This window comes from Penicillium samsonianum (assembly GCF_028829775.1).
Source record: "Penicillium samsonianum strain IBT 33392 chromosome Unknown utg000002l_segment0_segment0, whole genome shotgun sequence".
NCBI lineage: Eukaryota > Fungi > Ascomycota > Eurotiomycetes > Eurotiales > Aspergillaceae > Penicillium > Penicillium samsonianum.
Genome location: NW_026643260.1, coordinates 3,791,282 through 3,804,495, shown reverse-complemented (window position 1 = coordinate 3,804,495; position 13,214 = coordinate 3,791,282). Strand labels below are relative to the sequence as shown.

Below are 13,214 nucleotides of genomic sequence, written 5' to 3'. Positions count from 1 at the left end.
TATCACATGCTGAAGGATCTAGATGTCTTTGTTCTAAACCTTAAAAGGTTGGTTTACTCACCTAATTAGTCTGTATACATTATATAGCGTGAGGAAGTGGGTCTTGCTGGCTATACTTCCCTTCTAGAGGTTCTTTCTTCACTTCTCTTCATCCACTCCCTATTTCTGGTATTTTGAGTTGACTACAATCTGTGTCTGAAGACCTAGCACGTAACGAAAACCAATAAAGACTACTAAAATTGTCGAGAAGGAGGCACGTCATACATATACACTACGCCATGGGGATCAGTATAGACATCGAGCTTGTCCTTAAGAAATAAACTCCGATTCACTGAGAGTGCATGCTCCACCCGACCTGGAAACTAACCCAACGCCCCGGTCTAACAATCAGCCCAGGGTAGTTAGGGCTGCATACGGAGTACCTTAGACTAGCCTGTGTATGTACAACATAAGCCACTATGGAACACTAGAAGCAATCTCCGTTGACCGCCATGATCCCAATCCTTCTGATTTACCTGTGTCTCAGATCCAATTCGTCATACGTTATTTCCTCTGATTCCATAGCGTCAATATTAGAGATCTTACAAATTTCTACCCTTTACATCCATCAAAAAAGACTACCAAAAACGCTTGACAAGGCCGTATAAGCGGCTAACTATTCTCATACTCAATGTTGTATACTACTTTGAATTCTTGATGATTGAATTATCTATATTTTAAATACTCTACGCTATAACTCTTTGTTTAATTAGCACGACGACCTATTGAGTTTATTTATTATTTATTCAGCAGAAATAGAGCAATTATCTAGTCAAGTAGTGTCAAAATTACCTACATATGTAGACCTTTTAGAATTGAAATGTTTGTACGGAGTGGGTAATGAAAAGCCAGCGGTGAGCCAGGCGGTCAAATTTTACTATATGCTGTACGGAGTACTCCGTACTAGGCCCCCATTTCAGTGCTTCGAGACAGAAGGATTGGCATAGTGGTCCACGAGTAGATATTGGCAATTCTGATTAATTAATGAGGCTTTTTGCACATATTTTGTCTCAGCCCAGGCCCCATCTAATGTGAAGATCAAATGAGTCTTAGAAGCCCATAGGTAGTACTTGAACTTGCTGGAACTATTATCACCAGGCTGGAGAACCCGAGAAATCCGCGGATATTCCCCGAATGGTCACCTGTACATTCACCATGCATGATAGCTTTGGCTCCGTACTCTGAATTACCTGTTTGGGATATCATCCCGAGGCAACCCACCTGGCGCAGCTTCCGTCTCCCCTCTGCGGCATATCGTGTGCAAATATAGTGACAATGAGGACGTGGGAAGAGTTTGAGGGGTATCTGAAGAAGTATTTAAAGAGCCAGATAAACCGAGACAGTTTTCCTTTTTTCCATCCAAAGACAACACTCCAGCAGCCTTTCTACCTCAAAATCGGTCTATAAAATCCTCATATATTATTCCAACATGTTGTTCAACTGCCAATCTTTGCTTGTAGGGATCTCCTTGATCTCTCAAGCCCTTTCTGCACCACTTTTGGAGCCGAGGGCAACTGCTGGTATGTCAATTCATCACCCCATCTTTGTCCCGCTAGGCAGCTCTAACATTATCTCAAGCCACCGCTGCTTTCCCTGATTTGCACCGTGCAGCACAGCTTTCTTCTGCTGTCTACACCGGTTGTATCGGAAAGGCCTTCGATGTCACTATTACCAAGAGGATTACTGACCTCCTGACCTCCACCAATGTAGGCGTGGTATTTTTTCTACACACTAGCAAAAGACTAATTCCAATAGGGATTCGTCGGATACTCCACTGAGAAGAAGAAGATCTCTGTCATCTTGAGGGGCTCGACAACCAGTATGGACCAATCAATTCATTTCAATACCAGCTCACCATGCTAATTAATCTAGTCACCGACTTCGTGAATGACATTGACATTGCTCTCGTCACTCCCTCATTCTCGGGCGTGACTTTCCCTTCCGACGTGAAGATCATGAGAGGTATTAACAGACCTTGGTCTGCTGTACACGAAACTATCATTGCTGAGGTCAAATCGCTCATCGCGAAGTACCCGGATTACACTTTGGAGGCAGTCGGACATTCCCTGGGTGGTGCTCTCACATATCTGGCCCACGTTGCACTGGCCCAGAACTTCCCGGATAAGCAAATCACCAGCAATGCACTTGCTGCTTTCCCCATCGGCAACGAAGCGTGGGCCAACTTTGCTGGTTCGCAGCCCGGTACTTTGAACCGTGGAAATAACATTCTTGACGGTGTTCCCGTAAGCCATGGTTGAACCTGAGATGCTATATTAAAGTGGCTAACCATACAACACAGAACATGTACGTTAGCGGACTTGTCAACTTCAAGCACTATGGAACCGTGAGTTATCCTATTGAGCCCCTTTCATACCAATGTTCAATCGCTTACCGACCATGACAATGCACAGGAATACTACAGCTCTGGCACGGAAGCCACCACCGTGAAATGCGATGGGCAGCGAGACCGGTCCTGCTCTGCCGGCAATGGCATGTACGCTGTCACTGTCGGTCACTTCTCGAGCTTTGGTGTTGTGATGCTTACTGCTGGTTGCGGCTTGCTTTGAGTACCAAAATGGCAACGGAGGAATCTTCGACACGACACAAATCCCTTATTTTAGGGATAAAGTGATCTCAGATGATTACTCTCTCGCTGGCGAGGGAAATATATCTTCTAGTGTTTTAATAATTAGTTCATATTTATTTGTGCATATTGGAAGGTTGGTCATCCAACATGATCGGCTTCATGCAAATATATATCATTCGACGTCAATCCCCCTTCATCATGCCCTGTTAAGAACATAGATAAGTCATAACGGTACTCTTGGCAAATATACCCTGTAAGTTTTCATTGGTTCGGACTTAGCGCATCTATGGTGACTAGTGTGACGTGAGAATTTAGCGCCAACATACACAGCCCTGGGGGTTTCCCAAAGAACCAGCCACACAAAATTTTAGCTAAGCCTGATCCTGAGCCTCAATTAACAGGTGACTTCGTCCCTAGTCACATTTGATATCACCTGACCTCTACATTTAAACCCCCTCTTCCCATTTCCTTTCTTCTTTTTTTTCTTTCCTTCCACGCCTGCCGGAGTCGATAACTGTTCGCTAAGAGAGTCATTTCAGATTCTCGAATGCAAAGTCATCCCAGAACTGCGTATTCCTCGTCTTTTAACTAAGACTCGGGGCAACCATTTCTGTGGGGAGCTTCCAAGACTCACATGCTACGTGTGCATGACCTGCAGCGTCAATCCGTCTTTCTTTCGACCAACTCGTATCATTCCTTCCGATAACTACAAGTTTATTTCGTCATTTTTGACCATCTTCTATGGGCATATCTCGGCAATAGGACCCCTTTGCGCCGTTATGTTCAAGCGCTCTTTCGTATCTAAGGACCGGGCGGGTAAAACCGTCAAGGTCGCCAAGAAGAAATACGACGAGCTAGTTAAGGAGAAGATGAAGCAGAAAGTGGAAAGTCCCTCAATGGGAAGGTGTGTTATATTATTTTTATTATAAATGCAGACCTGCGCTCTCCATAAATATCGACAATCATTTCATGTGCTGATAATGTATCCCCATAGTCCCCTTACCAGCCCTATCATTACTATGGTTGTTGGCCGGGACCAGCGTCTCTTCGCCGCCCATGAAGATGTCCTATCCGTGTCCCCGTTTTTCAGCGCTGCTCTGAAGGAGCAGTTTCTCGAAGACGGTGCGAAGCAACTGACTTTGCCTGACGAGTGAGACAATCCTGCCTATTTCGATTGAACAAAAACTTATACTTGATATAGAGAACCTGAGATTCTGTCGTGTGTTCTGGAGTTTTTGTACAAGGGCGATTACTTCCCGCGCTTGTTGCGTGGGAAGCAAAGAAACTCTTGGTCACTCGAGAACGCCCAGGATATCAATCAAACCGGTGGCCGTGGGTCGAGCGAGCCGACAATGTTCCACTACGGAGTGGGAGATCTCGTTCTCCGAGATACGGCAGTGTACTGTGCTGCCGAGAAGTACGGCTTGGAAGAACTCAAGCGCCTTGCTCTCCGAAAGCAGGGTCTTCAGAGTGGTATTCCAGCCGACGTGATCTTGCGATCCGCTCGATATGCATATGACAACACACCCGAGTCCGATTCCCGACTGCGCGCTCATTACCTGGCTCTTATCATCCGCAGTCGCAAGACTTTTAAGAGCAGCGGAACCTTGCAGATGGAGATGGAGGAAGGGGGCAAGTTGTTCTTCGACCTGTTTGTGGCAATGTGCAACCACATGGACGACCTCTCGGAGCTGCGGTACGATTCAATTTCTCCTTCTCCTTCTCCCTCGCCCTAGCTCTCTGCGTATCCCTCTTTTACTGCTGACTGTCTTTTTCGATGCCGAGCCCTGAGTGCTTACACTCGTGTCTACCAGCACCAAGCGATCGCCGAGGTTTTTCTAAGCGGTTGTAACATTTCCTATGTACTGGATCGAGCGACTTGGATTTTGAAATTGAACAAGCGAGGCATCCATCTTTTGCACCAGAATGGCATATTGACAACGAACTTGCACTGGTCTGCGTTTTTGGTTTGACAGCACCTTGACCTTCGCTTCTCTCGAGGTTGGCCGCCCTTTGGTTTGAAAAACCGACCTTATTCGCTTTTAATCGGATCCACGGCGTATCTCGACTTGCGTTCAACCACTCTACACTCCTTGAGATTGAGGTTTTTTTGACACAGTCTTTGATGATCTGCACTTAGTATGCTGCTCTTATTTGTGACAGCGATTATGCTTTTGCCCCTAATTAGGCGATGCATCGTTCATCGCTTAACCTGCTCCTGGGCAACGCGACTATTTGGTGATGAGAAACAGAAATGAAAAAAAAATTCGGCCACCTCAAACGAGGAAACAGTAGAAATATATATTACGTAGATAGTGATACCGTAACTCATCTCCAAATATCTTTCGTCTTCGGGTTATTGCAAGCTCTTGGAATGAAGTAGGCAAGGCATGAACTGCGGGACTGATGGCATTAGGCAATTAGAGTCGACTGCAATCTATCCCACCAGGACGCTTGACATAATCTACTAAAGGCTCACCACCCTAGTGGGCTATTTGAAATAAGGGTTAGGTGAACAACATTGCGCAACCCAGAGCTTGAGATATAGTCCTCCGATAACACTTCTGTATACATATTGATAGTCCAGCATCTCGCCGTCTGAGCGATCTGAAATGTACAATTCAGTGCTGTCGGTCTGCACTGGTCCCCCGGCTAGCTTCTTGCTGCGCCACATATTTTGTCAGATGACATACATCCGCATGCCAATTATCAGGACAATACCCAGACTCAGGCAGCCCAACATAGCCGCGAAACCTGAGGGGTAACTTGGGGCTTCTTCTACAAATGGGGGCCTCAATTGAGGGCTACCAGCAATTACAGTCTCAAATTGTAAGGACATGGAAATGAACGGTGATGTATATAGGGCTAAATATACAGTAAAAGTGGTTAGATGGAGATCAATAGATATAAAGATGTCGGTGTTGACGCCTATGATAGTTGCCATATTTTTGCGAATTTTACAGGACTATTCTCAAGTGTCAACCTCCACGCAGTACCACCTAGCACGGAATACCGAAAGGTATACAATAGCCCTTGTTCGTCAAAGTTGATGGTGTCTTGAATGAACGATTGCATACTTCGATATTTTTTATTTTCCACTGGACCGCTTTTCAGACATTTCGTACAATCATTCTTGGTATGTGACCATTATACAAATGTTCGTACCCCAAATCCCTTCGGAAGCCCTGTGGACACATCACATCCATCATTGTTATCGTTGATAGTTTGCATCGAAGATTGTTCAATGTTGCGGGAACAGAAACAAGTTTATTCATACTCAATAAAAGCCCATCCGTAGCACATCAGAACTGCAGGCCAGGTTTCCTCGAATATCAATTGAAAGCCCATACCCATATTGTAGGTCCCTGATTTTGGTCACTATTCGCCAATAAAATTGTAGTCGAGTCCCTCAGATGAGTATCGAAACCCCAAGACCACCTGGGCAATATCCAGCATTTCGGAATCTCTTCGCCATAACGACATGGTTTCTTTAATCTCATGTACAATCCCGGTGACGACAACCTTGTGGTTTACTACCGCGACTATCATCATTAATTATTCATTCAGTCGTGGTTAATAAACTCGTCCATTTGCCGCCACATGAAGCTTCACCTATCGCTTATACCACCACATTATTAACGAACGACCTGGGGCTCGGCGTTTTTCCCAACGTTGATGGAGGTTTCAAAATTACCTATTCTCTTCCCGTGGACCATATAGCCTCTACATGTGCCTGCGAAGACAACACAACGTGAGTTATCTAGGCCTCATTGCTTTCTGATTCAGGTGACGGCAGGCGAACTATATCCGCGAGACTCGCCAACCATTGAATCTTCGTTCAGAAGCTCATTTCCTTTTTCTTCAAGGTCACTGATCATAATCTGGTATCACTTGAAACTACCTCCAAAAATTGCACAAAACTTGAAATTTGGGCGTTGTGATTTCTTATCACTCTACTTTCAATTCCATCACCAGCACCTCAAATATCCTCTTTCGGATTGATCGCCTACTACAACTGAAGACCAGATCAGTGAGAACCTCACTTCATTTTGTATCTCAAAGAACTCCCAATCGCGCGAAACCTTTTTCCACTGACACTGACAATCAATCACTTCCAGCTTCCGGCGACCAACATCAACAATCATCTTCTCAAAAGAGCAGTGAATTCTCAAACACTTCATTCCACGACAGCTCAACCAATATGGCGCCCCGAGCCTATCTTACCACTGGCTTGAGGCATCTAGGCAAGCCCCGCCCGCTGGAGCCCGGTGAAACGTTTGTTGTCCGGTACAAAAATTCCCTCCGACAGTACAGATCTGACGTTTGGATTGGCGTCATCCTACCTGAAAAGTTCGGACCAAGCAGACACATCAATCGCCGCCCTGTTGGCGCCCAGCCAGCTGAGGGCACTTGGGTGACCCATCTGAAAGACCGGATGTACTCGATGTATCTTCCGGGCCGGAATATGTAGTAAGTTTGATCTCTTTTTTCATATCCAAAAAAGACCCCCGAATTTGTGTTTTGATGATGCATATGTGTGCCCGTTGGCGTTTCTGAATGCTTGTTGATCTATATGTCAGTCTTTCTGACTACACATGTGCTTGTTAATCTAGTTATAATAATTGGAAGCTAACATGCGTGAAGCAAATGGGTGGGACTCCAGGACCTCTTTATCCTCAATGAAAAGACCATCAATGTCCTCCGGCGCGCCCAGAGAGAACCAGATGCCAAGATCTGGGACGATCTGGTGGAGATCATTCGAACTGAGCCGGGCCTAGAATTTTGGAAGAACATGTCTCTCCAGGAACTCGGCACCAAGGGTAAACGAGGCAAGGAACTTCGTCTCGTCATGCCGAGTGGCCAGGAAGACCTTGTCTCCTGCGGAGAAAGCCATGGTGATTCCGAGTCCGAGGAGGAAGATGAAGATGCCGATGAAGATGCCGATGAAGACGACAATGAAGATGACAATGAAGATGAACATCAAGAGGATCCATCGGATCACGTGAAGCCTGAAACTGATGTTGCACCTAGCTCATCTAATGAGCAAGCAACTATCAGGTCATTTTCTGACACACGTGCTGCACAGGGCGTTCAGTTCAGACAGACACCGCGGTTGTTCCAAGATGCCAACCCCACTGCATCTGCATCTGAAAAAACCCCCTTTGCAGACAGAGAGAGCTCTAGCTTAGGGAAGACACCGAAATTCCATCCATGTCCCCCTCTGATATCTCCCACTTCGTCTTCTACTCCTTCTCTCCCAACCTCATCGCCCTTCACTGCGGCACCAACCACCATGACTCAGACCACGGTGCCTAAGGTTGAGAATGATACTAGGTTTGTCAAGTTCTGATCTCGATTCTCAATTCGTAATCACTGACCAATATGTTTCAAATCTACAGTGCTAGTCCTAGTGGTAATCTTACAGATATGGCACCCCAGCAACCCGTTCCAGAGTTCTCAATCTTCGATTTGACCCTCAGCCAGGCTCTGAAGCACGTCTTCTTGAATCAGCGTGAGGCCGCCAAGATCACCGATATGTTTCTAGGCGCTGTGGCTCTCGAAAGACAGCCCGAACACTTGCAGATTCGTGAATACTTGTCCGATGGAGAATTTCCCCCTCGCCTGATTACTCTTAAAAACTCAGGCTTCTCCCATCCCACTCCATTCCCAGCCCTCAATGCTGACAGCAGTACTACCTACCGCCTGGTTGGTGACCAAATGGGAATTGGTCAGAACTTCAAACTGAACGGCGTGAGCAACAGCCTGGATCTGGAAAATGCCATTCTCGCCCTCGGAAGAGTGTACCTCCAAGCACGCCGTTTCGGCCTCATGGATTTGGTTTATCGGATTACGTTCAAGCTTCAAGTCGCCTGGAACTGTTACCCAGAGCTATACCAATCCAAACCCCTCCTCGAGGTGGCTTCTCTTGCTTTTGCCGGCCACGCTGAGTTTGATGAGGCTGATTGCGATTACCTCCAGTCGTGGTTAATTCACTTCATTGCCGAGGCCTCGGATTTGCTCACGTACAACGCCAGCGAGCAGTTCTGGTCGTTGTTGCGAGCCCATCTAAAGCTCCAAGACAAAGTTCTCAATCTTCGCACGCTGGCTCATATCCATAACCCGGAATTGTATGGCAATACGCGTGCCCTTCTCGAGAGTCGCGGTCTGGGAAACTTATGATGCACACTCTGATTGAGTGGGAACAGCGCAGATAACTTTGTTTCCCATAAGATCGTCTTAGCGGCATATTAAGCACATGAGTCTTCTCATATTTGCTTACTTGTTTCTTTTTCATTTTCTACCGGTTTCGATCTCGCATATTTACATTCTCAGTCATTCTGCTGATTTGCGTGCTTTTTGTTTGCATTTGCTCATTAGGGGGTTCTCGTTATTTCATCTTGCACAATAGGATTTCAATGGTTTGTCTTCTTTTGCTTCTGTCGTCAGGAGACGGAATGGGGAGGTCGTGCAAGCTCATAGTTAGCTTTTTTCAGGGCAGGTATTCTTATCCAACAATTTTCGTTCGTCTCCAATGCTCGTAGTGATAACCCTTTAAGCGTACCATATAGTTCAAGAGCCACATGAAGCTTGGTTCTTGCAAGCCATACCGACAAGAGCGTCTTGGCCCACATTTGAGGATACTAGTATGATATTCAGAGCTCGGATACTCGCATCATAGTGGTTCTCGTCTTCGAGGACCATCTGCCAAAAGACCTTGAGTACAAACCTCGTTGTTGTTACAAGACGTACAAGTGAAAGTTATTTCTTGAAAAAATTGAATTCGTTATGTCAACTCGCAGGCTAAACGATGGTGAGAACGACCCAGAAATGCATACAAACATGACGGTGCACTTGTGCAAACCAGCCATCGCTAAAGGGAAAACGAATCTCACGCCCGGAGCGAAAAAAAGGATGAAAACAACTGGAAGAATTAAAAAAAAGCGCAAAGCTGAGATTTCAAACTGGCTGGTGTCCATCGGGGTTATTAGCACAGGCCGAAACGAAAAGCAAAAGCACGCGATGGAAAAGGACCAGCTGAAACATGAAGCACAGAAAGTAGGAGATGGTATGTTCTAATTCACAAGAGTGCAAGATCCTCCACACAAAGTGAGACGGACTGGCACGAAGGCTAGGCGAGCTTAGAAGCCATCATCATCAGTTCCGTCGGGCTTGGTTGGCTTCAGAGGAGACTCGAGGGGCTTCTCAGTAGCGTCCTCAATGGGCTTCTCAATGGGCTCCTCGGCAGCGTCGACGATTGGCTCATTGGGAATTTCTTCGGAAGCATTCTCATTCTCGGGACCGTTCTCAGACTTCACGGCGGTGCCCTCAACGGATTTCTCAGTGGAGGCTTCGACATGCTCCTCGGAAGGTTCCTCAGCAGGCTCCTCGACATCCTGGTCAGCGGACTCATCGGTGACCTTTACGGCAGCTGGCTTGCGACCTCTGGTCTTGGGCTTCTCTTTGGTAGTGTTGGAGGTTTCAGCGACCTTGTTGACAGCGGTGTTGCGGCTGCGAGTTGGCTTGGGCTTGTTCTCGGAGGTAGCATTGCCGTTTGTCTTGTTGCTGGCACTGCGGGTGCGCTTGGGCTTCTCATCGTCGGCGTTCTCATCCTTAGTAGCCTTCGAGCCGTTCGTGGTCTTCGTGCCATTGGCAGCCTTGGCACGAGGAAGAGATTTCTTGGTCTCGCCGTTAGCAGGGCCAGTCTCGTTGTCGGCAGAGGAGACATCCTTGTCGACGGAAGAAACGTCGTTGCTCATGCCCTTCTTTGAACGAGTGGCACGAGTGGCCTTCTTGGGCTCGATGACAGCGGCGGTCTCGTTCTCGGCAGGGTCAACTTCGTCAGACTCGTCGTCGGCAACGATAGCCTCAGACGTAGCGGCTTTCTTGCCACGAGTAACACGCTTGGTGGGCTCCTCCTTGGGCTCAGCGTCGGCAGAGGCAGTTACGTCCTTGGTGGTCTTCTTGCCACGAGTAGTACGCTTCTCGTGCTCGGTGGACTCGGTGGTCATCTCAGCGTCAGCATCGGCACCTTCGTTTTCAGAGACTTTCTTGGGGCGACGGCCACGCTTCTTGGCCTCGACCTTGACCTCGGTTTCAGCATCGGGACTGTCTTCGTCGGAAGTCTTCTTGGGAGGACGGCCACGCTTCTTGGGCTCGACCTTGGCATCAGTCTCAGCGGCAGCCTTCTTGGTAGGACGGCCACGCTTCTTGGGCTCCTCGGGCTCAGTCTCAGCAGCGGCGGCATCAGCGATGGCTTCATCGTCATCATCAGTAGCTTTCTTGCCGCGAGATTTCTTCTTTTTAGCCGGCTCCTCGTCGACATTCTCGGAGTCGGTCAGACCATGCTTCTTGGCAGGAGAAGACTGCTCAGCTTCCTTGGACTGGGAGTAATATTAGTATCTCATATGACATGAGGATATAGAATGGAATCCACGAACCTCATCGGTATTGGCCTTGTTACCCTTGAGACGCATGCCAATCTGTCCAGGGCGGTTGCATTCAACATCCTAAGAAGTATTAGTCGAATTATCCACAGTATTTGAAGCCATTTTCAATGGAAATGCTCCAAGTATGCAGATCAAGGAAGGTGAACTTACCCCCCTCCACTCGTCATCTTCGACATGACCCACTTCGATGGCCTGTCGAATCTTGTCCTGGAGCTCGTCGCTGATTTCATCAAATCCATCCAGGCGATCGAAATCAGGATCCTCAGAGTTCTCGGTGAGGTCCTTCCTGACGTTCACGATTTGCTTGGGGGTAAAGCAACCCCTGAATGAGGTCAGTATCTGAAATCATTTGCTCAAGGATAGAAGCCATGAATGAGGACTCACCAGTGGCGCCAGGACCAACTCTGGAAGTTGGTACCGTCAATCCAGGTGCCAACACGGAGTTCTCCCTTGGGGATCTTGATCTTCTGTTTGACACAATCGGGGGCTTTGCAGCCAGCACGGCCTTGGGCGGCAATTTCTAATCACGACGTTAGCTGTGATGTCATGCAGGCTGTTATGGTTCCTTGCAGAAGATGTGGGTATTTTTCTCAGAAATGCAAGAATATACAAAGAAGATATCCATGAATTAGGGCACAACATCACATTTTCAGTTGTGCAACCAGGCATTCTCACTTGGCGCAATGGACATGCATCCATGGAGCATGAGAACACCAGTATGAAGGCATAGAAACATCCATGAGATGAAGTTACTCACCAAATCGGTAGGGCATTTTGACTGATGCTGGTCAATATGCAAGTGAAGGGAAAAAGGAGGTGTATGTGTGAGGTTAACGATGGTTGTGAAGTGAAGTAGGTAGTACCACCTAGGCAGCACACAGATATGCGGGTCACCAGTGAACAAAGCAATGAACAAAGAAAGTGAAAACTGTTTGCACAATGTACTCGTAGTCCGAAAATAGTAAAGTTCAGTGAAGTTGTTGCAAGAGTAAAATGAATGGAGTTTTACACGCTATTTAAAGCGAACAGCTGTAAGAAAGTCTTATCATGTCATCAATTATCTTTCCAGGGTTTATCCGAGTTTTGACTTATGCTCTTTCATTGTTCTCAGTAAACAGTGAGATATGAAAATGCTTCTTTGGGTTTGGGAAAGAACAATAATGTGGCTGGAACAAAGAACACAGAAATCTTCCCCTTGTTGCGTTTGTAGCGTGTCATACCACCCGTGGACCTTTTGGACATGCATTTCTAGCCAATCAGACCGCTTCTCAGCACATAATTAGATATTGTGTTTTTTTTTCCCAATATTTTTTATTGAAACACTACATTTTAAGTATAATTAATTAATTTAATTGACCTATATATACACCGTACGTACTAGAACTAAAAGGAGTCTGACGTTTTGGCCAGTTGATCACTTCTTTGGGAAGTGCTCGATGGTGAGAAGACAGTTGAAATCTAGAGTTCAAGTAGTAGTAAAAATTGATTTTCTTCTGTCTTAAGAGTTAAAGATTAGGTATTCTTCATTGGTAGGCAGCATTGAATTAGGACATGGTAAAACTTGCTATAACATTGTTGTAGCATGTTCCTTCAAGATACCGGTACAGTTGACATACTCCAATATATAGTTCAGGATAGTCAATAAGTATTGTGGGAAAAATTGTAGTTATAGCAAAATCAGGGCATCACAATATCTCATAGCACAAGCAACTTTCACAGTACAAGTACAACATATGTGACAAGAAGCGTCCTCGCCCACGGCTTGGAGATGTTGATGGGAGTCGATTGTATCATGATATTATGATATCTGGGTCTTTTGGTGTCAATTTAACAGCTCTTGATACTATACAGGCATAGGTTCTATGAGCATTTAGTCACGAGAATCTGACAAAATATGGAAAAGCCCTATCACCGTCATGGATATGTTGGTATGGTATTCCAAGCTGGGCATTCTACACTTATATAATTTCCGGCAGAGACCACTTTGGATATCAGTAACACAGCTCATGGAAGCAATCGGATTATCAGCAGCCTAAAAAGCATAGAAATAACTATCCCAGGCTAACCAGCCCTGGAGTATACAGAAGAAAATATTTGGACAGAGTGATCTGCCATGTGCTTATGCCGCTAACCGAAAGCGG

General features: G+C 46.4%; 4 protein-coding genes across 4 annotated transcripts; 3 read left to right on the top strand and 1 right to left on the bottom strand.

The window, feature by feature from the left end:
• Positions 1–1,468: 1,468 nt before the first annotated feature.
• Positions 1,469–2,606, top strand: N7471_003326 (putative alkaline lipase; the record flags this gene model as incomplete). Its single annotated transcript, XM_057276046.1, has 6 exons — positions 1,469–1,559; positions 1,618–1,745; positions 1,795–1,858; positions 1,912–2,282; positions 2,339–2,383; positions 2,451–2,606. 6 exons carry the CDS (start codon positions 1,469–1,471, stop codon positions 2,604–2,606), a joined length of 855 nt encoding a protein of 284 aa, XP_057140684.1.
• A 799-nt stretch (positions 2,607–3,405) lies between these two features.
• N7471_003325 (BTB/POZ domain-containing protein) lies at positions 3,406–4,362 on the top strand (the record flags this gene model as incomplete). The annotated part of the gene is made up of 3 exons (XM_057276045.1): positions 3,406–3,530; positions 3,621–3,776; positions 3,828–4,362. 3 exons carry the CDS (start codon positions 3,406–3,408, stop codon positions 4,360–4,362), a joined length of 816 nt encoding a protein of 271 aa, XP_057140683.1.
• Positions 4,363–6,827: 2,465 nt separating this feature from the next.
• On the top strand, positions 6,828–8,806 carry N7471_003324 (uncharacterized protein; the record flags this gene model as incomplete). The annotated part of the gene is made up of 3 exons (XM_057276044.1): positions 6,828–7,096; positions 7,271–7,960; positions 8,026–8,806. 3 exons carry the CDS (start codon positions 6,828–6,830, stop codon positions 8,804–8,806), a joined length of 1,740 nt encoding a protein of 579 aa, XP_057140682.1.
• Positions 8,807–9,765: 959 nt separating this feature from the next.
• On the bottom strand, positions 9,766–12,220 carry N7471_003323 (PARP-type zinc finger-containing protein; the record flags this gene model as incomplete). The annotated part of the gene is made up of 5 exons (XM_057276043.1): positions 11,831–12,220; positions 11,458–11,593; positions 11,224–11,395; positions 11,065–11,133; positions 9,766–11,007 (listed from the first exon to the last, which is right to left on the bottom strand). The coding sequence occupies exons 1-5, from the start codon at positions 11,844–11,846 to the stop codon at positions 9,766–9,768; spliced, it is 1,635 nt and encodes a 544-aa protein (XP_057140681.1). The 5' UTR covers positions 11,847–12,220.
• Between the last annotated feature and the right edge of the window lie 994 nt (positions 12,221–13,214).